General features: G+C 45.8%; 1 protein-coding gene across 1 annotated transcript in view; it reads right to left on the bottom strand.

Moving 5' to 3' along the window:
- Positions 1 to 23,328, bottom strand: part of LOC145344339 (astacin-like metalloendopeptidase) — a 228,578-nt gene that overhangs the window by 6,225 nt on the left and 199,025 nt on the right. Inside the window, exons 10-11 of the mRNA XM_080191469.1 lie at positions 22,580 to 22,802; positions 22,365 to 22,474 (exon numbers count right to left, since the gene is read on the bottom strand). Of these exons, the coding sequence (XP_080047595.1) occupies positions 22,365 to 22,474; positions 22,580 to 22,802 (333 nt within the window). The remainder of the gene's footprint in view (positions 1 to 22,364; positions 22,475 to 22,579; positions 22,803 to 23,328) is intronic.

The following is a 23,328-nucleotide window of genomic DNA, read 5'->3' as shown; positions in this document are numbered from 1 at the left end:
TTGTTTTGCCGAAATTGATAAGGTATCTGTAGAATTTAATGCTATTATGAGTTTGTCCGTTTTCAGTGGTGGTGGTAAGTTTGTGGGCAAAGGACTCAGGGCATCTGCATCGGCAACTTCTGTTCCTGGTCTATGCTCCAGGGTGTACTCATAGGTGCCTAATAATAGTGCATATCACTGTATCTACGCTGATCCTATAGGAGGAAATATTTTGTGCTCAGAAAAGCTCCCAACAGAGGTTCATGGTCTGTTATGATGGTAAAATGCTGACCATGATGGAATTTTTTCGCTGTGAAAACCATTGGCAAAGCCTCCTTTTTGATCTACACATGCCTTCTTTTCCCATCAGCTAATGTCCTTGAGACGTTTGCAATTGGGCGCTCCGTCCCAGTGCTCCACTGGGGAGACAATATGGCACCTATTCCATAGAGAAAGACATTGCATGTTATGACCGACAGCCTTTCCAGGTTAAAGTGGGTCAACAAGTTTTCAAACTGCAATTGATGCTTGACCCACACAAAAGTGTACTCTTGTGGTTCTTTCCATGCCCACTTCTGATGTTTTTAAAACAATGTATATTGAGGTGCCAGTAAGGTTGCCAAGTTTGGATGAATTTTCCATGGTAATTTACGAGGCCAAGAAATGATTTTAATTCTGTCACATTCCTTGGTATTGGAGCCTTTTTTAGCCCTTTATCTTTTCCTCCACTAGATGTGAGCTGTTTTTATCTACCGTGTATCCAAGGTATATTACTTCAGCTGCGTAGAAAATACATTTTTCTCTTTTCAGTCTGACCCCTGCTTCTGAAAACCGTTGTAAGAGTTCCTCTAAATTTTCATGGTGTTCCTTGGCAGTGGCTCCTGTGATTAGAATACTGTATAGCTAGACTGCCACTCTGGGTATTCTTTGCAATATGCCTTCCATTATTCTTTGGAATATGGCACATGCTGATGATACACCAAAAGGTAGACAAATATTTTCGTACAATACCTTGTGCATGTTTATCATCATATACTTTCTCAATGACATTTCTAATTTTAACTGGAGGTACACATGACCCATATCCAGCTTTGTGAAAATCTGGCCTCTGGATAATTTGGCATAGAGATCATCTATTTGCAGCATTGGCTATTTGTCCAAATGAGCCACTCTGCTCACTGTCATTTTGTAGTCACCACAGTGGTGGACTGTGTTGTTTGGCTTTAACACTGGGATTACCAGTGCGGCCCCCTCAAGAAAATTGCATGGGTCAAATTATCCCCAACTCTTCTAATCACTTCAATTTGGTCTCTCCTTTCGCTCACTGCGCATATGGAACTGGCTTTGCCTTAATCTCTGTTGAGCATCCGGGTCTATGTAAATGGTTGCCTTGATCCCTTTTATTTTGCCAAGGCCTGTCTAGAAAACATTTGGGTACTTTCCAACTACCTCATATAACTTACCAGCGTCCACTTTGAAAATTTGCCGCCAATCTAAGTGGATTTTTTGTAACCATTCCCTTCCCAAAAGGCTGAGTTCTGGTCCTTGTCTGGTCTGGTCACTATCAACATGAGCCAAACTATTTGTTGCCCATGTGACTGGGGTTACAGTGGTCCCTACTACTTGTAATGTATAAGTTGCCAATCTGGCTTCAGTGTCGCTAAGTAAGTGATAAGATGCTCAATCAACTCATCTGGATACTGCTGCCCCCATGTCCACCTCCATATTCAATGGGTGTTTATTCATTTGGAGCTGCATCTGTATTGTGGCCACCTTTGGTGTGGTAACACAATTTAATTGTGTCGTTCCTCCTCTTCAGTCTACTTATCTGATATGTTCTGTTTTGGGGTGACTTCACCCTTTGATCTGGATGATGCACATTCTGCTTATTTTGGTAACCTTGCTTGGGGGGGATCCCTGGTTGCATGCACAGTGTTAGCTTGCTGGCCACTCTCTGAACTGTGGGACTCCCTCTCGTCTAGTGTCAGGATTTCCTGGTCTCCTTGTCTGCTGGTTTCTCCTCGCCCAAAACTGGAGTTCAACTGGGGACCTGGGCCTGTGGTAGGAGGAGCCTAGGGATGTTGTTATCTATGGGTCCTTGTAGCTCTTGGGCTCGTTTCTCTTCATTTTCATGAAATAACTAGTTCTATGGTTCAAGGTTCAGAGGTCTTAGGCCTTTCAGCATATGGATTTTGGCCCAGTGTCCCATTTCAATTGGATCCTTCTGATACTCAGAATTTTCCATGACATAGACAAAGGTTCAAAGATGGCCCCAATCAGGCTTAGACTCTTACATGAATACACTACAAGAATTAAGATACTACAATCCTTAAATTGGAATTTCACTGTTCTGAACATATCTTCTTGTTCCTCTCAATTTGGAAAAGCAGAAATGAGCAGGCTGCGCTTTAAAATGGTCTGCAAATACAGTGGCAATTCCTCCAACAAGGGCTGAGAGCACACCACTGACAATTTGTTTTCCTGCCTTTTTTAAATATGTTATTGGGCCAGCTTAAACCAGTGGTAGGAAAGCCACAGCCAGGAGTGGGGGGTTGGTGGCACATGAGCGCAGCCCATAAGACATTTTGTTGACTGATTTATCATTGTCACATGAATTGGGTCACATCAAAAAGTATTGTGTCTTGTGCACTATACAGACAAAAGATACCATTCATAGAGTGCAAAGCAGAGAAGGAAAGGGTGTAGAATATAGTGTTGAAGTTACAGATAGGGTGAAGGGAAAGATCAGCTTAATATATGACAGGACCATTCAAAAGTCTGATGGCAGCAGGAAGAAACTATTTCTGAGGCTGTTGGTATGTATTCTTAGACTTCTGTATTTTTTTTCTGATGGAAGAAGGTAGAAAAGAGTAGGTCTGGGGTGCATGGGGTCCTTAATTATGCTGGCTGCTTTCCCGAGGCAGTGGGAAGTGTAGAGCAAGTCAATGGATGGGAGGCTGGTTTGCATGATGGACTTGGCTACATTCACAACCCTTTCTAGTTTGTGGCAGACTTGGTCAGAGCAGGAGCTATTCAAGTTATGATACATCCAGAGAGGATGCTTTCTATAGTGCGTATGTAAAAATTGGCAAAAGTCATACTGGGCATGCCAAACTTCCTTAGCTGCCTGAGAAAGTAGAGCATTGGTGGGCTTTCTTATCTATGACGTTGATGTGGAGGGACTAGGACCCATGTGCCAGACCAGGTGGTGATCTGAACACCTTGACAATAGCGTGTCCTCCACTACGTTTCCTGAAGTTAATGACTATCTCCTTCATTTGACTGACATTGAGGGAGGGATTAACGTCATCGCACCATTTCACCAGATTCTCTATCTCTTTCATGTACTCCATTTCGTCGTTGTTTGAGATCCAACCCACTATGGTGGTATCATCAGCAAACTTGAAGTGGAGTTTGGCTAAACAATCATAAATGTATAAGGAATATATATGAGAGGCTGAGGACACAGCCTTGCAGGGCACTGATATTGAGGATAATCTTGAAGGAGGTGTTGTTGCCTGTCCTTATTGATTCCCACTGTGCAGAGTTGCCGCACTCCATTAATTTCCTTCTGTGTAGATTTTTTTCTACCAGTATAAGAGAAGTGATATGCACGTAAAGCTAGTGCATGTGTAGTGGAATGTATGCTAACTGCACAAAAGGTTGATTGTGAGAGCTGTGTGCTCCCTCTGCGTGCCAAAGTGTGAATTTTTTTATCACAAGTTGGTGACCATTCTATTCATGCATAATGATTAAGCATTTTCTATACCTTGTAATATTCAATGTGCATTGAATATAGTTAATCTTATTCAAGAGTCATGGTTTAACAAACATGCCTGATTTCAATCTTGCATCCCATTGAAATGGAGGGACAGTCTTGCAGTCCAGTCACTAGCTTAAATGCTATCAGGCCAGCTCTGCCCTCTCACATATGATGTTCGAGATCCCATCCATCTTGCTGGAGTTTCCCTCCCTCTGATAACTCTCATTCCTCACCCCTTAATGGTTGATCACATTATGATAATTGTTTTGATCCCAGTCCTCCCTTATAGCCATTTGATGTTGATGATCTCATGTCCCATATAGACCTGATCCCCTCCCATCTTGAGACTTATTGCAGTTACTTACAGAGAGCACTCCACTCCCCCACAATGCAATTGAATGCCTGTCCCTGCATTACACATGGGCAACACAGTATCACAGTTGTTTGCACTGCTATCTCACAGCACTAGGGACCTGAGCGCAATTCCGGCCTTAGGTGACTGTGTGAGTTTGAACATTCTTCCCTATCTGCATGGGATTCCAAAGATGTGTAGGAGAAATGGATTTGTCAGGGTTAATGTGTGGGGTTATAGGGATAGGGCTGGGAGAGGTCCTCTCTGACAGAGAGCCAGTGCAGATTTGATGGGCTGAATGGCCTCCTTCTGAACTCTGTGATTACCTGTTCCCTATCCACACGCTCCTGATGCATTCCCTCATGGTGAATGTGCCACCTGAATGGTACAGCACCAAGCCATCAACCCTGAAGACTGACATGTGTGAGGAACTGACCATGCCCAGCCCACCATGCTGGGCATAACCAGAAATGGAGTGTAACATTCTTCTTCTGCTTTATGGCTGCTTCTCTCTGATTCCTGGAAACAGCTAAGCTCGACAGAGTGAAGTGTGAACTCTGATGATGTTTAAATATGGTGCTTGGATCTTTGAATCTATCAGGTAACACCGGGTCTCCTGCAATGTGATTTTGAGAGATACTCATTTGTGTATAACAAAAAGGTATCTGGGCACGGTATTGGGCATACATTTCTGCCATTCTAACCAATGAAAAATGTGACACAGAACCCATAGGACATAGTGCAATAAGAAGGCTGACATAGCTTCTATAGAGTATCTCTGGTGAGCAGTGTAAGTAGGAAAACCATAAGAAGTTAGTAAGACTTTTAAACTTAGACATTAAGGGGCATTGGCAGAACTAAAACAAGCTTATAAGCTAATAAGAAAGCAGTTTACTCATATGAGATACAAAAAAAATCAAGTGATTATGATTTTAGAAAACATACGCTGACATTTGGAATGTATTAATGCATTTTTTAAGATGTATTGTTCCTTATCAGCCAACAGCAACTTGCTGCAAAACATCATGGTAAAAGGCATTAGGAAGAAGTAAAGTTCCAAGAGAATGTTTATACCTTGGGCATATGCAAGATTTACCAGTAAAGTTTCGGAGGTGAGAACATTTAGAACACGTAATTACATTTCACGAATAGGGTTTATTCACTGTCCAGATAAGATGGATGCAGGCCCAGACATGAAGTCATTTATTAATCTGGTTTGGCAGTGACCTTTAAGGAACCTATCGAAAAGTTCATTTGAACTTTGGACTGGTGCTGGAAGTTACTAAGCGACATGGGAAGTGGGATCAGCCAAGCCAGTTAGTTTCTGAATTTTACTGACTAATAAAATGCCATTGTGCCAGAGGATAAGATGCAGTTGGCTGAGATTTATGACAGATATTATTGTTGATTTGTGTATATTGAAGATGATTGATTTTAACCTAATTGAAGACGGGAGAAATCAGTAAGAAAAATCTATAATTGATTTGTTTTGAATTGTACACAATAGATTTCATCAGAGAGGTCTAGCTGCTTTACCTCTGAGCTGTCCTACCCCTTTGATAGTTCCCTAGCAATTGCTGGCCTAAATAAAGTTACTTATTTAAACTGAGACACTAGCTTCAACTTTAGTCTTGTATTGTCTAAAGTTAAGGCAGGACTGGTCGCCTCGATAACTCCACCAACAGGCCACCTCTGATTTGTCCACCCCACTATCATTTCAATGCTTTGATATCCATGCTCCATGTTGAAAGGCCACACCAGAGCACAGTGAGGACAACAAAAAAATGTTCTTCACCCAGGTATACCCAGCACCCCTACAAAATCACCCTAGTACTCACTGGCATTACTCTTCTCCCTTTGGCATCACCCTGGAATGATCCTCTCCCCTTTCGAGTACTGCTCGGCAGGTACATACCTCTGAGACGGGATGCACATCAGACCATTCTGGCATCATACTACAATGGATGCATTATTTGATATGGAGTTATGATTCTGGCACGTGGGCCCAGTAATGACATGCCAATCTATTAGAATAAGGTTACAGCATTGAATGGTAGGAAATGCGGCCACTGACAGGGAGTGGGGGTGACATAGAACATAAAATAGTACAGCACAGGAACAGGCCCTTCATTTATTTATATCACATAGGTCCCAGTATGGACCCCTGCAGAACACCACTAGACAAAGACCTCCAGCCAGAAAAACATTACTCACCACAACTCTCTGACTTCTTTGGACAAATCAATTCTGAATCCAAACAACTTAGTCACTGTGGGTCCCATGCATCTTAATCTTCTTGATGAGCCAACCATGAGGGACCTTGGAGGGAATTCTCCCAACCCGCTGCACTTCTCTAGCAGCACAACGGACAAAGAGACATCAGCAGAGATGGTTTAGCGGGCTTCCTGCTGGGAGCCATGGTGTCTGTGCATCTCTGATGCCAAGGTTTTGAGCGTCATTAGCTCCACGCCTACAAAATTGGCGTGGAGCTAAGTTCAATATTTAAATTAATATTAAGTCTCTAGGCTCGCTCCAGGAGTGGTTCACTCCAGTGGGATTTACAACTGCTCCCCACTAATGGGGAACAGGCAGCTAACCCAACTGAAGTGAAGAGAGGCCACTGACGTTCCCCCAGGAATTCAGAGGTGAGGGGGAATGCCCTCAGTCAGTGCCAGCCTGGCAAACTGGCACTGCCCATAGGGCAAACTGGCACTGCCCAAGGGATACCTTGGCACTGCCCACCAGGCATCGGGCAATAGCAGGAAGTAGGGCCAGAGGGGCAGGGCCTATTGAGAGGGCAGGGCCTATTGAGTGTGCAGGGCCTATTGGGTGGCAATCAGTCAGGGTGGCGATCAGGAGGCTGCAAGCTGTGCAAGCGCCGATCCCAGCACTGGCAAGTCAGCGCATATGCAGTGGCCCACACAGTACAATGCTGTCGGCCTCTCCAGCAGGACTAGGCTCTACCTTGGATATTCAGAGGAATCCATCTAGGGCATTCTCTAGTGCTCAGAGCATGAGAGATTTAATCTAAAAATCTCACTAAAAAAAGACAGCGGTAGTGAGTGCCATTTTCATGCCAACTGGGGACTTAGAATTTCTTTGGGAGAATCACAGCCCTTAAAGCCTTACTAAAATCCATGTTGACAGCATTCACTGCTCTACCTTCATCAATATCTTTGTCACCTTCTTGAAAAAAAATCAATCAAGTTAGTAAAACACGACCTGTCCTGCATAAAGCCATGCTGACTTTCCCTAATTAGGCCATGCTTTTCCAAATGCGCATAAATCCTATTCCGAAGAATCCTTTCCCAACAACGTCCCAATAACTTATGTGCGGTTCACTGATTTTTGGATGTGTGTCAAGATGAAATGCAACTGGTATATTGTGATACATTTTTTTCCCTGCCAATCTTACAGAAGCAGAAGATATACTGTGCCAGATTGACTGTGAGGGCCACGAGATGAAACTTAAGTGTGTCAGGCTGACACATTTGTAATGAGAGGTTCTGGTGAATTTGGGTCACAACTAAGTACATCAGATCTAAAATTTGCATTGTAATGTAAGTAAGGAACATGATTTTTCAGATGTTGAATTTCAAAAGGGAGCTCAGAAGTAGAAAGGAACATTTGCATATTACAAGAATTTAATAATAATTTAGTAATAAGAATTTAATAAGGGTTTAGTAAATTTTATTGACAATTTTATTGACCAAAAGGTACCAGCAAACTGGAAAGCGTGACAAATTTTTATTTTTGGATACATTGAGTTCAAAGAGGTGTTTGAGGACAAAGCAGCTTGAGATGAAAGACGACAACAATATTTAAGGAAGGGTGTTTGACTGAGTGTGGTGGCTCTGATGGAAAGTCTGAAGACAAGTTCTTTTTGGTTGTGAGCTGCTGTGAAAGTTTTGAATTGGAGGCAGCCACCCCATATTAAGCCAGAAGTGTCTTTGGCTGTGCTTTTCCCAAAAAAAAGTGGCCAATGGGCAGGAAAACAGGAGAACATCCCACCTGTATTTTGGACATATTCACCTGAATGAATCTCTGGCAGTCACAAAGTATCACTCACAGTGCCTCAGAGGGAAAGTGGGGGTGGGGGGGGGGGTCAGGATCTGATCCTGCTCAAGATATTAGAGTCAACGAGCTGGGCAACTCACTGTGCATGTGCTGATCTCCCCACTGTTGTCCCGAGCTGGGAGTGCAGAGGAGGTTTACTAGGCTGATACCGGAGTTGAGGGGGTTGAGCTATGAGGAGAGGCTGAATAAACTAGGCTTGTACTCGTTAGAGTTTAGAAGAATGAGGGGAGATCTCATTGAGACGTATAAGATGATGAATGGGATGGATAGGATAGAGGTGGAGAGACTCTTCCCGCTCAAAAAAGACAGTAGGACTAGGGGGCACAGCCTCAAGATAAAGGGGAGGCGGTTTAGAACGGAGTTGAGGAGGAACTTCTTCACTCAAAGGGTGGTGAATCTCTGGAATTCTCTGCCCATTGAAGTGGTGGAGGCTGCCTCGCTAAATATTTTTAAGACGCGGGTTGATGGGTTTTTGATAAGAGAGGGGATTAAGGGTTATGGGGAGAGGGCGGGAAAGTGGAACTGAGCCACGACAGATCAGCCATGATCTTATTGAATGGCGGGGCAGGCTCGAAGGGCTAGATGGCCTACTCCTGCTCCTATTTCTTATTATGTTATATTGTAAGCAGCTTCACACCAATTCCTGGCATGGAGCTGATTACGCTAAAAAAAATTGATTTGATTTGATTTATTATTGTCACATGTATTAACATATAGTGAAAAGTATTGTTTCTTGTGTGCTGTACAGACAAAGCATACCATTCATAGAGAAGGAAACGAGAGCTACAGTCACAACCTTTTGTAGTTCCTTGTGGTCTTGGGCAGAGCAGGAGCCATATCAGGCTGTGACACAAGAATACTTTCTATGGTGCATCTGTAAAAGTTGGTAAGAGTTGTAGGTGACATGCCAAATTTTCTTAGTCTTCTGAGAAAGTAGAGGCATTGGGTGGGCTTTCTTAACTATCGTGTCAGCATGGGAGGACCAGGACAGGTTGCTGGCGATATTGGCAGCTAAAAACTTGAAGTTCTCAACCCTTTCTACTTTGTCCCCGTTGATGTAGACGGGTACGTTCTCCTTTACGCTTCCTGAAGTCAATGACAGTCTCCTTCATTTTGCTGACATTGAGGGAGAGATTATTGTTGCTGCACCAGTTCACCAGATTCTCTATCTCATCCCTGTGCTCTGTCTCATCATTGTTTGAGACGCAACCCATTATGGCGGTATCGTCAGCAAACTTGAAAATCGAATTGGAGGGGAATTTAGGGGTGTTATCTCAGGTGGTTTTAACTTTTAATCTTATATGCTTAAGTTTCTTTTAGTTTTTCATAAATTTTTTACTTTAAATTCTGAAGGTGTTCTTGGAGTTATGTGCGTTTGGAGTCAGTAGCTCCTTCTCCATGTTTTCACAATAGAAAAAGGTTTCTGATCAGTGAGAAAGATCTCACTCTGGGGTCTGATTTGCTCAACAATAATATCTGCTGTGGTTGTCACCAAGAGCATAAGAGAGAGAGAGACTGATTATGGGAGAAAGTAAGTGTTATACATTGTTGAATTACTTATAAATATTTATTAGTAGCTGGGGACTAATATGTTATTTGTAAGTGTTCCAGGGACCACACTTCCCGACTGCACTCGTGACTGAAGTGATGTGTACAGAGATAGTACAATTGTATTTCACTTTTGACAACATGAAAAATTAAACACAAAGAGTGTCAGATCTTTACAAACTGATCATGTAATTATTAGCAACATCTGAGAACCAATGCAAGAATGAAAGCATTGTGTAATAATGGTAAATAATATAATATTATTTATTATTTTTATAATGATAAACCTCCCTTTTATCACACTGGCAGCCTCTGTGATGCACAGTGCTGGTAATTCATTCAACTAAGCTTACCCAAAAAATGGGCAGAAAAACTCTTGTATTCCCGCCCATTGGGCATTTAGTTTTGTTTTGGAAAATTGCACCCCAGTTTAACTACTGGCATTTCTGGGGACACTTTATTGAATTGTAAGGCCTCGCATGTGACAAGCTGCAGCACTGAAATGCTCAAAAGAGAGAGTTTTTTTTTAAAAAGGGAAAGCTACTACTCCAGATTGCATATCAAAAAAAACAAAAGTTCCAAAAAATAACAACAAAGAAAGAATACAAATTGAAAAGGAAGAGAAAAAAAAGAGAGAAGAGGAACATAAAGAGTCGCTAAAAACTGGTAACTGCAATGGTAGGCAAAAGTAATGCTGTAGACGTGTTTGATGAAAATGTGGAATGTTTACGAAGAAAGATTTCAAGATTGCATTGCCGAAAAAGGATACCAGATGAACTTAAAGTACTTACTTTGCTTATTGTAGTAGATCATAAAGCCTTTATACTAATGCAGAGTCCTGTTCATTTTAAGAAGCCTGGCAGGAAAACCTACAAAGAACTGACCAAAGTTCTCAAAAATCACTTTTTCTCTAAAACCTAACAATTGCTGAAAGATTCAGGGGGAGATTCTCCCAGTCCGTCGCACTAAATTTTTAGCGCAGCAGGCTAGGAGAATTCCGTGTTCGCCAATTCACGGGATTCGTTCATGCATTCCCCCTGCGCACACATCTCCCAGCGCTGGAAACAGGCAGGAACACCATGCAAGTGATTAAATCCACTTTAATGTAATTTGAATCTGATCAGCAGGCCTGGGACAATTCTCCGGGCCCACTATACCTCCCACTCTGCAGGAGTATTTCACTCCAGTGTAGATCAGACTAGCTCCCCACTTTCGGAGAACTAACAGGCAGACCCTGCTAGAATGAAGGGGGGGGGGAACAATTGGCTCTGCAGGGGGTCAGGTGGTGGGGGAGTGGTACCCAGGCATAGGCACCCTGGCAGTGCCCAAGGGGAAAAATGCCATGCCCAGTGGGCACCTTGATATGGGCATCAGGCATGGAGCAGTGCCAAGGGGTGGGGCCTGGGGGGGTCTCTGTGAACATTCTGGCAGTAGAATTTGCTTCTCAAAAATTCTGAGTATCAAACCTCTTTTTTGCCGTGAGATACGAACCGTCATTTTTCAGCACTCTGTGCAAAACAGGAACCGTCATGCAATTCTCGCCAGGAAGTGGGTAGGTGGAGCCTAAGCTTGTCAGTGAAGCTGACTGCTGAGCTCTTGGGGCACCATTGTGCACATGCCCTGATCTCCCAGTATACCAGGAGATCTCCTGTCAACATCCACATGCAAACATCATTCCCCACCCCCCCACCCTCCCACAGACATTGCCCATCCCCCCAGCACTAAGGAAGAGCATCCCATGGTTCAGAGACACAGAGCTGGCCCATCTAGCCCACAGTGGAGGAGAGTCAGGAAATAAACCACCCCCCGACCAGTGATGATCCAGGGGTATCAGACATTTAGGAAGGATAGACGGAAGGAAAAAGGGGGTGGGGTAACTCTGTTAATTAAGGATAAATCAGGGCGGTAGTAAGAGAAGACATAGGCTCCAAAGAGCAAAACGTAAATAACTTTGAGGTGGGGCGGGCTATAAACAAACAAATAATTGATGCGTGCAGAAATGGAAAGGCAATAATTATGGGGGATTTTAATCTGCATATTGATTGGATGACCCAAGTCAGACGCGGTGGGCTTGAGGAACAGTTCTTGGAATGCTGTCGGGGTTGTTTCCTTGAACAGTATGTAACAGAACCTACGAGGGAGCGAGCTATCTTAGACCTGGTACTGTGTAACGAGGCAGGTAGAATTAGGGATCTTCTTTTGAGGGATCCTCTTGGAATGAGTGATCATAGTATGGTTGAATTTCTGATGCAGATGGAGGATGAGAAAGTAGGGTCCCAAACCAGTGTCCTCTGTTTGAATAGAGGGGAGTATAATAGGATGAGAGCGGAATTGGCGAATGTAGATTGGGGGCGCAGATTGGCTGGTAGGACAGCTGAGGAACAGTGGAGGATTTTTAAGGAGACCTTTTTCGGTGCTCAGCAGACATATATTCCGATGGTAAAGAAGGGCTGTAAGAGAAGGGATAACCAGCTGTGGTTATCGAAGGAAATAAAGGAGAGTATTAAATTAAAAGCTGATGCGTTCAGAGCGGCTAAAAATAGTGGGTGATTAGAAGATTGGGAAAGATTTAAACAGCAACAAAGAATGACTAAGAAGGTGATAAAGAAAGGAAAGATGGAGTATGAAGCTAAACTAGCACTAAATATAAAAAATAGTAAAAGTTTTTACAAATATATAAAGAAGAGACTGGCTAGAGTGAATGTTGGAACCTTGGTGGACAAGAGGGGGGATTTAGCGGTGGGCGATGAGGAAATGGCTGAGGCTTTAAATAAATTTTTTGTGTCGGTCTTCATGGAGGAGGACACAAATAGCTTGCCGGATAGTAAAGATAGAAGGATGGCAGGAGATGAGGTCCTTAATGCGATTACTGTCACTGGAGAGGTAGTGCTTGACTGACTAACGGGACTGAAGGTAGACAAGTCCCTGGGACCGGATGGAATGCATCCCAGGGTTCTGAAAGAAATGGCAGGGATGATAGTGGATGCCTTAGTAATTATTTATCAAAATTCACCGGACTCCGGGGAAGTGCCGGAAGATTGGAAAACAGCTAATGTTACGCCGCTGTTTAAAAAAGGTAGCAGATAGAAGGCAGGGAATTATAGGCCGGTTAGTTTAACGTCTGTAGTTGGAAAAATGCTAGAATCCGACATCAAAGAAGAAATAGCGAGGCACCTAGAAAAAAACGGTTTAATCAAGCAGACGCAGCACGGATTCGTTAAGGGGAAGTCGTGTTTAACCTCACCCCCCTGGTGAGGGGCCAGCAGGGCAGGGCGACGAGAGAGGCAGCATGATTCACCCACTAGCTGTTGTGCAATCTGGCAGCTTTTACCCCCCCCCCCACCCAACCCCCTCCCTCCCTTGTAAATCTCCTCTGCACCATTCCAAATCCTTCCTGTAATGAGGTGACCAGAACTGAATACAGTACTCCAAGTGGGGTCTGACCAGGGTCTTATACAGCTGTAGCATTATCTCCCTACTCCTAAACTCAATTCCTCGATTGATGAAGGCCAGTACACCATACGCTTTCTTAACAACATCCTTTACCTGCGAAGAGTCATAGAACATTTTGACAATGACAACCTCCCTTGTCGCCCTGTCCTGTTGGATCCTTGTCATTGCCTGCCCTCTATCGCCTGACTCCTCCTCAGCCTCCTCTTCCCCCACATCCTCATGGGCCCCCTCCTCCCCAGGGGCATCTACCTGCTCACCTTCCTCCTGATCTAGGAAGTTTCTCTGCTGCTACACCAGGTTGTGGAGCACAGAGCAGATCACCACAATGCAGGAGAACCTCAGTGGGCTGCACTCGAGGGTCTCGCCAGAGCAGTGAAGGTAACAGAACCATATCTTCAGGAGCCAGAAACACAACTGCACGACAACGGGCCAGGTGGCAGAATGAGCTACATTATAACTGGTCTCCGCATCAGTCTCTGGCCTCCGCATTGATGTCATTAGCCAACGCCTTATCGAGTAGCCCTTGTCCCCCATGAGCTATCCCAGCAGCCTTTGCTGGTCTTCAAAGATCCCAGGGATTTCAGAGCTCTGCATGATGAAGCCATCATGAATGTTCCCCGGGTGGCATGCATATACGTGCGCGATGTTCATTCTGTGTTGCACTCGATCTGCACATTCAGGGAGTGTGCAAGTCATGTTTACAAAGCGCAGTGCCTGATGTTTTAGAGACCACTGGGCAACATCGGTGTAATCAGTTACCTCCTGCACGTTCGGCATGCCAGTGACGGTGGCAAAGTCTATAGCCTGCTTTTCCTGTTATTGGAATTGATATATTGTCCTGACCAGCTGAACAGAGCATCCGTCATTCACCTTGCGGCTACACTTGAGGACCAAGGACTGGGAAATCCCTCAGAGGTCTCTGCAGGCAGCATGGACAGACCCCGTTGCGAAAAGTTTAGGGCCACTGTAACCTTCACCACCACTGGGAGCAGGTGTCCCCTTGTCCTTTGAGGTGCCAGATCTGCAAGGACCTGAGATAGGTGATGCACCATCTCCTTGCTGAGCTGGAGTCTGCAGCAGCGGCACACAGTATCCGTCAGTCCATTGAAGCACATGTGTGTCCTGAACTGTCGCTGTCTCCATCTTCTGTGTGTCTGAGCCTCCCCTCAACTGAACCTCCTCCCCCTCCAGGCCAGTGGGCACCCCCTCCCACCTCTGATTAGGTCAACTTCATATGAAATTTCTGGGGATTGTCCAGTTGGCAGGGGGAATGTGCACAATACAAGTCCCAAGATGGCAGGACACCAGACTGGCACAAACTACCACAAACCACTACACCCATGCGAGCCCCCCACGCCACCTTGCACTATGGCCGTGGCTGAGAACCCCCCTGAACCGTGAACTTTCGTGTTCAGTGGTACTCACCTTCTTGCTTGTCATTGCTGCGCCTGAAATTCAATCTTATAGAGTAGCAGTAGTTCTCACCAATGTGAGGTCTTTTGGGAGAGTGATGAATTGCTTGCTGTTTTTGGGAGGCGTGGGGCTGAATCACACCGGTGAGCCTGGCTGCAAAGTCATCTGGTGGTGTTTTGAAAGGGTACCCCAATTTCACAGTGCCCTGAGAGAATCTGTCCCTCCCTGCATGGATATTGGGACAGGTGTCTCTCATTGGCGGCAAGTTTCCCCACCCTCACATTGATGCAGATTGCTAAAATTGGAGCACTGGGTCCCACCCAATGAATCCCCCCACATGACCCATGACATGCCCTCCACGTCCTGACCCCAACATGCCCCCCTTATGACCCTTCTTCATGCCCCACCCATTCACAACCATCTTTTGTCGGCTCCTACTCATGATCCCCCTTCAAAACTCCCCATAGCCCCTGTCAGAGCCTCCGCTCAGGTCCTATCCCCACACAGATCCCACCCACACAGGCCCCATTCCCTTGACACTGCTGGGGTGCAAGGTTGGCACTGCCAGGGTGCCAGGTGGAAACCACTCAGCTATGTCCCCAACCACCCAGCACTTCAATGGCCTCTTAGATCCCTGGCATGGTCTTCATAGCTGATCCCTGCTAGTGGAGACGAGGAGTGATTCTTGCTGAGCTCTCCTCCATGCCCGATCTGAGGGTTGGAAGATAATGGGAGTTGAGAGACTCTAAATGGACTTAATCAGCCTCTCACCCTTTCTGGGCGTGATCCAGTTTGCGCCAGTAGAAAGGGACAGGGAAGATTGCAAACCATTTGATGCCCTGTTTTGAGGCCAGCATGCAATTTTCCAGGATTGGCGCACAGCAAGGCTGGAAACTTGCTCCCATTGTCTCTAAATCTTCCCTTATCACTGTGATAGGTTCACCGGTCTGCTGTTGCTAGGTTTATGCCTTTTCTTTTTTGAACAGGAATGTAATATTTAAAATTCTCCAAGAATCTGGCACCACTCCCACATCTAAAGATAGTTGTAACATTGTAGCCAGAGTCCCTTTCCCTTCCACCATCTACAATCTTTGTTGCATTTCTTCCAGATGGTGATTCTTCTACTTTGCTTGTCACTCAGCTTTAACTTTGATAGTCATCAACCACATCTTTCCTCACAGTTCCCTTTTATGATATATCTATAAAAGATTTCTGGATTCCCTTTCCTGTTGCTTGCTAATCTATTTCTCAACACACATAGTTCCTTTTACTCCCCTGCATTTCTTGTATTCATTTGGCTTAGTTACTGATTGTATCATATGCTCTTTCTCATGTTTCACTTCCATTTTTTAAATTCTTTACATATCCAAGGAGCAACAGTTTCCCATAGGGGTGATTCTCCCAAAAAAGTTCTAAATGCAGAATTGGCGGGAAAAATAGTGTAACTCACAATTGTTTTTTCAGTGGAATTTCAGACTCGAATCTCCCACATTCCGTGCAATGCAGAAGTCACAATCATGAATCTCATTAAAAGCTGAAGGGAAAGGACCTATTCGCGCCAAAAAGGCTGAAACCAGTGGGATGAGCAGGAACGTACAGATTGTTGAAAAGACCTCCCAGAATTGGGGTCACTGCCCTCCAACCCCCACGGGCATTGCTGGACTCATTGTTCCCCCCCGCCACGATACAGAAATCACTGGGCAAGCTCCCAAACAGACACGACTGCCTGCTCACCTCATGCCCATACATCCCTCCATCCCATGAACATACTGATCTCACTGCTGCTCTACAAGAGAATTTGCGCAGTGCTCTATGCACACCCCCACTTGCAAGCATTCCCTCTATTGAATGGGAGCTCAGGGTATTTCACCGCCCCAGGACACAACAGTTAACTGATTAGGAGCCCTGAGGAACAGAATCTAACCCCTTCCTCTCTCAACCCTCAATGTGCACCCTTCAGTGGTGACCCTTTTCCTGGAAACTGCAAGCACAATGTCCGAGACATAGGCACACATTGCACACCATGTACTTCAATATATTAATGCTTGCTATTCATCTTATGTTCCCACAAGAGAAAAGCATACATAACCACTGAGAGAGGGCACAGATTGGTGGTGGTATGCCTGACCTGTGGCAGCTGACCAGCTTCAAACAGCATGCCATGGAGTGGGCAGGAGGTGATGGGGCATGCAGAATGGTGGTGGACAACCAGGTCAGCGTCCAGCATGCAAGTGAGCATAAGTGTAGCACTCAGCCTAGTCTACCTTGAAGTAAGTGCGATATTGCATAGAATGTTTTACCTCCCTCCCCTTAATGTGTGTTCTTTACTGCACCTCTGGACCCAGATAAACCTGGCCCTTCGTGTGTTGGCACTCCCTCTGCTGCTGTGGAGCAAACTCCTACAGTCCCTTGGACGACACCTCAGAGGGAGGGTTTGAAGAATCCTCCAAGGACAGCACCCGTGAACCAATACCAGCATCTACCACACAACCCACCAACATGGAAACTATCACCGTAGTGGGTACCTTTAGTGTTGAGGCTACTGGGTCACTTCGTGGTGCGCACATCACATCAGGCAGGCACATCCAAAAGCTTGGGCACACAGAGGTCTGTCAAAGGAGAGAATTTAACTGTCCCCAAGCCAGATGCCGGGTCTCAGGATTCGTTCATCCCAAGCCTGGTGGAGATGCATCAGCAAACGCGAGGAATTGTGGAAGGGGTGTCACCAACCATGTTGCGACTGCAAGGTTGCTTAGGGGTGTCTAACAAAGTGCTATTGCAGGAGGTGATGCCTACAAAGTGTGCAACGCAGGCCAACACCGTAAGGGCGGCAATCATTCTGGATTAGGGATCTGTCCTCATAGGTGACAGTGCCCTGGTCATCCTGCAGACACAGTGGGCCATGGGCGAAGTTGTTGCCAGCGTCCAGGAGGCACATCGTGGCACAGCCATGATGTTGAGGTCATGTGGGAAACACTGCTGGCCATGGCTGGGACCCGCGCTGTTATTCTGGAGACACATAGGCCATGGCTATGAGCCTCGACAACTTAGCCCAGTCTCAGAGAGTAATGCTGAGGGCATCCAGAGCCAGGCTTGTTCACAGAATGATGTAGCAGAGGAGCTCCAGGGCTTGGCCCAGTCTCAGAGGGTCAGGCCTGAGGGATCACAGACCATGGGGCAAACACATCTGGGCTTCCTGGGACTGGCAGAGCCAAGTGACACTGGAGTTTCTGGAGCTCAGTCCAGCTATTCTGGCATCCCATGGAGTGTCCCAGGGGCCTCTAGGGGTAGGAAGGACTTGAGCGCATACTGGGGCCTTCCAGCCAGAAGATCCCGGACATCCCAAAACCTCCCAAAACCCCCCTTCCTCACACCAGGGCATTTCAGGGCCAGCTAGATAAACAGAGTGGCACCGAAACAGTCTCAACCCACAAGTCAGCCTGGATCCTCCAGGTTCCAACCATTCAGGGGAGATCCGCCATGGGCGTCACAGGCAATGGGGCGTGCATCACAGCTGGACATCTCCACCTCCGATGTGCATTCTGGGGTAGCACCTAGAAGAAACAAAGTTAGAAAGTTGGAGTTTCACAAAGAGGGCATGGGTGATGATGACCAGTAGTCAGGGTTTATTCGTAACTAATGTCAAGAGCACAATAAATGTTTATTTACACCTGTGACTAATGTGTCTCTGATTCCACCCCCCACCCCCAAACAGACCTGAATTGTCCCCATTCCCATGTATAGAGCTGCTGTCTGTTGTGTCTTGAAAGACACAGCCACATGATACAGGGTGCCTGCCCTACCTTTCCCAACATCCACCAGACGTTTGGTGCAAGTGCCCCACTCGCCCCACCCCCCCGATTGCCCCACAAACATGTGTACCCAACCCTTACTGCTATTTAGGACAGGATAGCAGTGTGCATTCAGGGAATAGGTAGGAGTCAGACTTGTATGGCACCAAATGTAGGATCCCAGTGTGCGCAAAAGCGAGTCATCATCAACCTCCAGCCTTCAACCAAGATTCGCAACCAGTGCCAGCCCAGGCTCATTAACAGGCTTGGATTTTTTTGGGGTGCAGGATGGGGGGATGAGAGAGGCTGGGGAAGGGTGATGTAGTTTGAGGGCCCAGTTTGGTTTAGAAGGATAATTGCGGCTGCACTTGCTGATGGGGTGTGGTGGATGTGTGATGATTGAAGCCCTCTCACTGCACAGCACCAGCTAGGTGAAGTGGGCTGCAGTTAAGGCATCCTTCACTGCCCTTCCCTGCTGGACACCTGCCATCACCACCCAGCCTCTTTCCTCTGGCTCCTCATATGGCAGGACATCCACCTCGCCCCCTCAGTGCTCCTCCTCCTTTTCCTCGTCCTGCTCCAACTGGTCTCCCTCATGCTGGGAGATGTTGTGCAGAATGCAACAATCTATGATTATGCATGACGCATGCATATGTCATATTGGAGGTCCCCCCCCCCCAAAGCAGTCCAAGCAGTGGAACAGCATTTTAAGCAGACCGATACACCAGATGGCTGCATGGACCTTGTTCCCGCAGATCTCCACCTCAGCCTCGAGCTTCTGCATAGGCGCCATCAGCCATGACCGTAGTGGGTAACCTTTGTCGCTCAGTAGCCACCCCGGCAGCCTGTACTGGTCTTCAAAGAGGCCAGGGATGTTCAACTGCCTAGGACGAAGCTGTCATGGACATTCCCTGGATGGTGTGCATTGATCTGCATCAGATGGTCATATATGATTTTCGCATTCAGGGAGTGGAACCCTTTCCTGTTGACAAATTGCTGCAGTAATCCATGTGAGGTTCTCAAGGCGATTTTGTCCACTACTCCCTTTACATTCGCATCCCTGCAGTGGCTGAGAAGCCTACAGCCCGGCCTCCTGCTGTGAATAGTCCACATCAAAGTTTGTGTACTGTCCTGTCCGGGTATACAGGGCATCTGTGACCTGCCGCACACATCTGTGCACAAGGGCCTGAGAGACCCCACTGAGGTTGCCACTGGGTGTCTGAAATGACCCAGATGCAAAAAGGTTCTGGGCAGCTGTCACATTAACATCCACAGGGAGCAGATGGCCACTCTTTCCTGAGGTGCCAGATGTGCGAGCACCTCACATCGGTGCCACACTGTACTCTTTGAGAGCCGCAGCTGGTGATGGCACATCCCCTCTGAGAGGGCTTCAAATGAATCCTGAGGCCTGTATCTCCTTTCCGTTGGCACTCTCCATCTTCTATGTACCCTTTCGGGAGACTGCTCACCGACCTCCTGGCCCTCAGCAGCAGCTCCCTGCTCTCCCTCCTGAGGGTCTCGTTGTGGCTGCTCCTGCGCTAGTCTCGCCATGCCCTCCACCTCCTGAGCCACCTCCTCTTCCTTCTGATCCACCATCATAATGGCTAGCTCCAAGATTCATCTGCACCGTGGGGTTTGGAAAGAGCAAAGAATGACAGATTATTGTCATTGGCTGCATAGACCCAATACCACCCCAATTGCTCACTTGGGCCAGCATCCTCACTTGTGGGTGCTGGCAACACCACACAATCCATGGTACCATGCTGGTCCAATTAGAATTGTATGAGATTCCCATCATGACAAATGCTGGCACAGATTATGCAGGTTGATGTGTAGCCGTGGGCACTGCACACCCTTGAGTCATTGCCATGTGTACAACTGTAGCATCCATTACAGGCATGTGTTGTTGGTCAGTGTCACAGGGCAGAGACAGACTGCAAATCATCACCAGATTCCATGCAGTCTACATCTGAACCTTGGCACCCCAGTTTGGAGCACCAGATGCTTCATCTGGTTAGGCCTCAGTCAGCACATGGTGCACTCCGCCCTCTCCCAATCACCACTCCCCCCCCCCTCCCCCCACCCCAACCCCCCAACACCAGCATGCAGTGTGGTCCCTGACCACACCCTGCAACAAGACAATCCCACTGCACAGTGCCCTCAAAGGGAAGGCCAAGCAGGACTCCTGTAGGATCCTCCCCGCAGAGCTACAGCGGTGCCTTCAAGGGGAAATCTGATCAGGACTCCTTCAGGGACTTTTCCCCACAGAGCCTTGAGGAAATAGAACCCCCTCCCACCTCAGATAACACTGGTCTATGGCCCAGACAACCAGGACAAAGTCCACCAAACATCTCCAGGGCCTGCTTGCAACATTCTCCATACTCCGCTCATTTCTGGTCCACAGCAGTTACCTCCTCATGTCAGTTTGACGCTGCCATGCCAGGTTGAGATCTTTATATACCAACTCTGATTTGTGCCAAAGTGGCATCATGCCAAAGAAGTGGGAGATGCTAATGTGGGCGGAGATTTACCAGCATGCTAAAATATGGTAAGTGATGCAAGTTTTCAGCACGGTCCCAATGGCGCCATTTGTTTCCAGCTGGGAGATGCACATGGGTCGTAAACACTTGCGGGGATGCCATAAAATAGCCAACATGTGAATCTCCCAACTCCACGCGCCAAAGAATTAATGCATTGCAGTGGGAAAATCAGGCCCAATTTCTTTCCCTTCCCCCTTGTGGTATTATGTCTAGCCTGTATCCAAATTATTGATAGCTTATTTACTGTTTTACCTATCAATCTTTCATTCCAATCCACCTCTGCCCAATCCCTTTCCAACTTACTGAAATTAACCCGATGACAGTTCAGTTATTAACCATTCCAAACGATCCTGGTTGCGATCCTGGTTTTTCACACCATTCTGCACTGAAACATGCTGAATAGCACTAAAGATTTGCTATTGTTCTCTAATTCTAACCAAATAACTTCTGCCTTTGACTGTTTCCTGGAGTCAGCTTCAAATGCTTCTTTGATGAAAAGAAGTCACACTTCCTGTGGTCTATTTTACCTCCATATACCTTGACAAAAAACATTCCTGTTGGTCAATTAAAACTAAGCAGATTTATTATCCATAACCATGATTAGACAGCGGACAAGACTTGCCCATGGCACTTGGGGTGTGCTGATGCCTGCAATTGTGGTTTGCCTAAGATCAGGTAGAGTAACAGATCAGGGTAGCCAAAGAGGTAAAACTGAGGATTTACCTGATGCAATTTTTTAAAGCCATCTCAGCCTTTTGGCCAAGATGAAGTGTTAGATTAAGCCCAGAATGGGATGAAATGCCTCATCCTGTTAGCTTGGATCTTATTTTGATCAAGCCCAAGATGGGATGCAGTCTTGTCTAGTCAGCTTGAATCTTGTTTGTCCCTCATGTAAGGACCATTATTGTACTTAATTTGAATCTTTGTTTTGATTAGAAATAAAGAAACGAAAGGTAAAAAATAAATTCATACCTTTATTCTCCTTGGCAATCTTAACGTACTGGGTCATACCTATGGCTGTGGAACCTGCCTAAGACACAGAGAGTCTTAAAAGATTTTTCAACATGGTCCTATATTCTCTGAGGCTCTGAGTAGCTTTTACACAGGTCTGAGCAGGTAAGCCTGATGAAAGCAGGTTATTATCGGTCAGGAATAACGTAAATCAGAAACATTTTTTGATGGGAACAGGAGGTGCAGAGTGACACCTTCCTTAACCCTTTCACGATCACTCATTTGGAAGCTGGTTTTGTCCAGGGCCAGGAGCATTTAAATAAGGACAAAGGTCAAAATTGACATGATCTCTGGCTGCCATTAATGGTCAAATAATTAACTTCCTGGATGCTTACCTTCCAGAAAGTTACTTCAAGTTTATATTCACCTTCACATGCCAACTATGAAGAAATATATAGTGTTTTCTTATCAAACTTTTCCATGTGCTACTTTCAAACCTGATGCCGTCTTTTTATCAGCACAACCCAAAAACAGTGCAAAGCTTTGGAGTGATGCGAATTGTTCTGAATTTCTCCCTTTCTCGTCTTCAGCATACTCCCACATGTAACTAGATTTGAAAAAAAGAATATAAAATTATGAGTTTAATGCATATAGATACACAAATACTTTTATAATTGAGAATAGAAAAAAATATTCATTTAAAGAATATTACTGAATTTATATTTGGCAGTAAAACCAGGTGCTGTTAATAACCGGTTGGATCTGAATGTAATTAATAATTCATTTCTTGTTGATATCACAGCTGGATTCTCTGAACCACACACTGGTCCTTCAAGGACATTTTCATTAATATTTGGGCCATCATAAATGGTTAAATGATCTCCATAGCATCCTGCAAATTCTTGTACTTGAAAAACAGAAAATTCCAAGAGAATCTGTGAAAAATATTAAATCACATAGTCAAATCCTAACAATTTCATTGGAATCATAATTACATTAAATGACACTAAAACATCATAGAACATAGAACATAGAACACTACAGCACAAACAGGCCCTTCGGCCCACGAGTTGCGCCGATCACATCAACACCTACCAATCTATAGACCTATCTATAACCCCCAATCCCATAAAACCCCACATACTCATCCAGAAGTCTTTTAAAAGACCCCAGCGAGTTCGCCTCCACCACCACTGACGGCAGCCGATTCCATTCACTCACCACCCTCTGAGTGAAAAACTTACCCCTAATATCACTTCTGTACTTTCCTCCCCGCACCTTAAATCTGAGTCCTCTCGTAGCGACCATTTCAACCCGGGGAAATAGCCTCTGAGAATCCACCCTATCTATTCCTCTCAACATTTTATAAACTTCTATCAGGTCGCCTCTCAACCTTCGTCTCTCCAGGGAAAAGAGACCCAGCTCCCTCAACCTAACTTCATAAGGCATGCCTCCCAGTCC

The sequence above is a fragment of the Carcharhinus amblyrhynchos genome, chromosome 6 (assembly GCF_965287045.1).
Source record: "Carcharhinus amblyrhynchos chromosome 6, sCarAmb.v2.hapA, whole genome shotgun sequence".
NCBI classification, from domain to species: domain Eukaryota; kingdom Metazoa; phylum Chordata; class Chondrichthyes; order Carcharhiniformes; family Carcharhinidae; genus Carcharhinus; species Carcharhinus amblyrhynchos.
The sequence above is the reverse complement of the archived record's forward strand: the minus strand, read 5'-3'. Positions and strand labels throughout refer to the sequence as shown.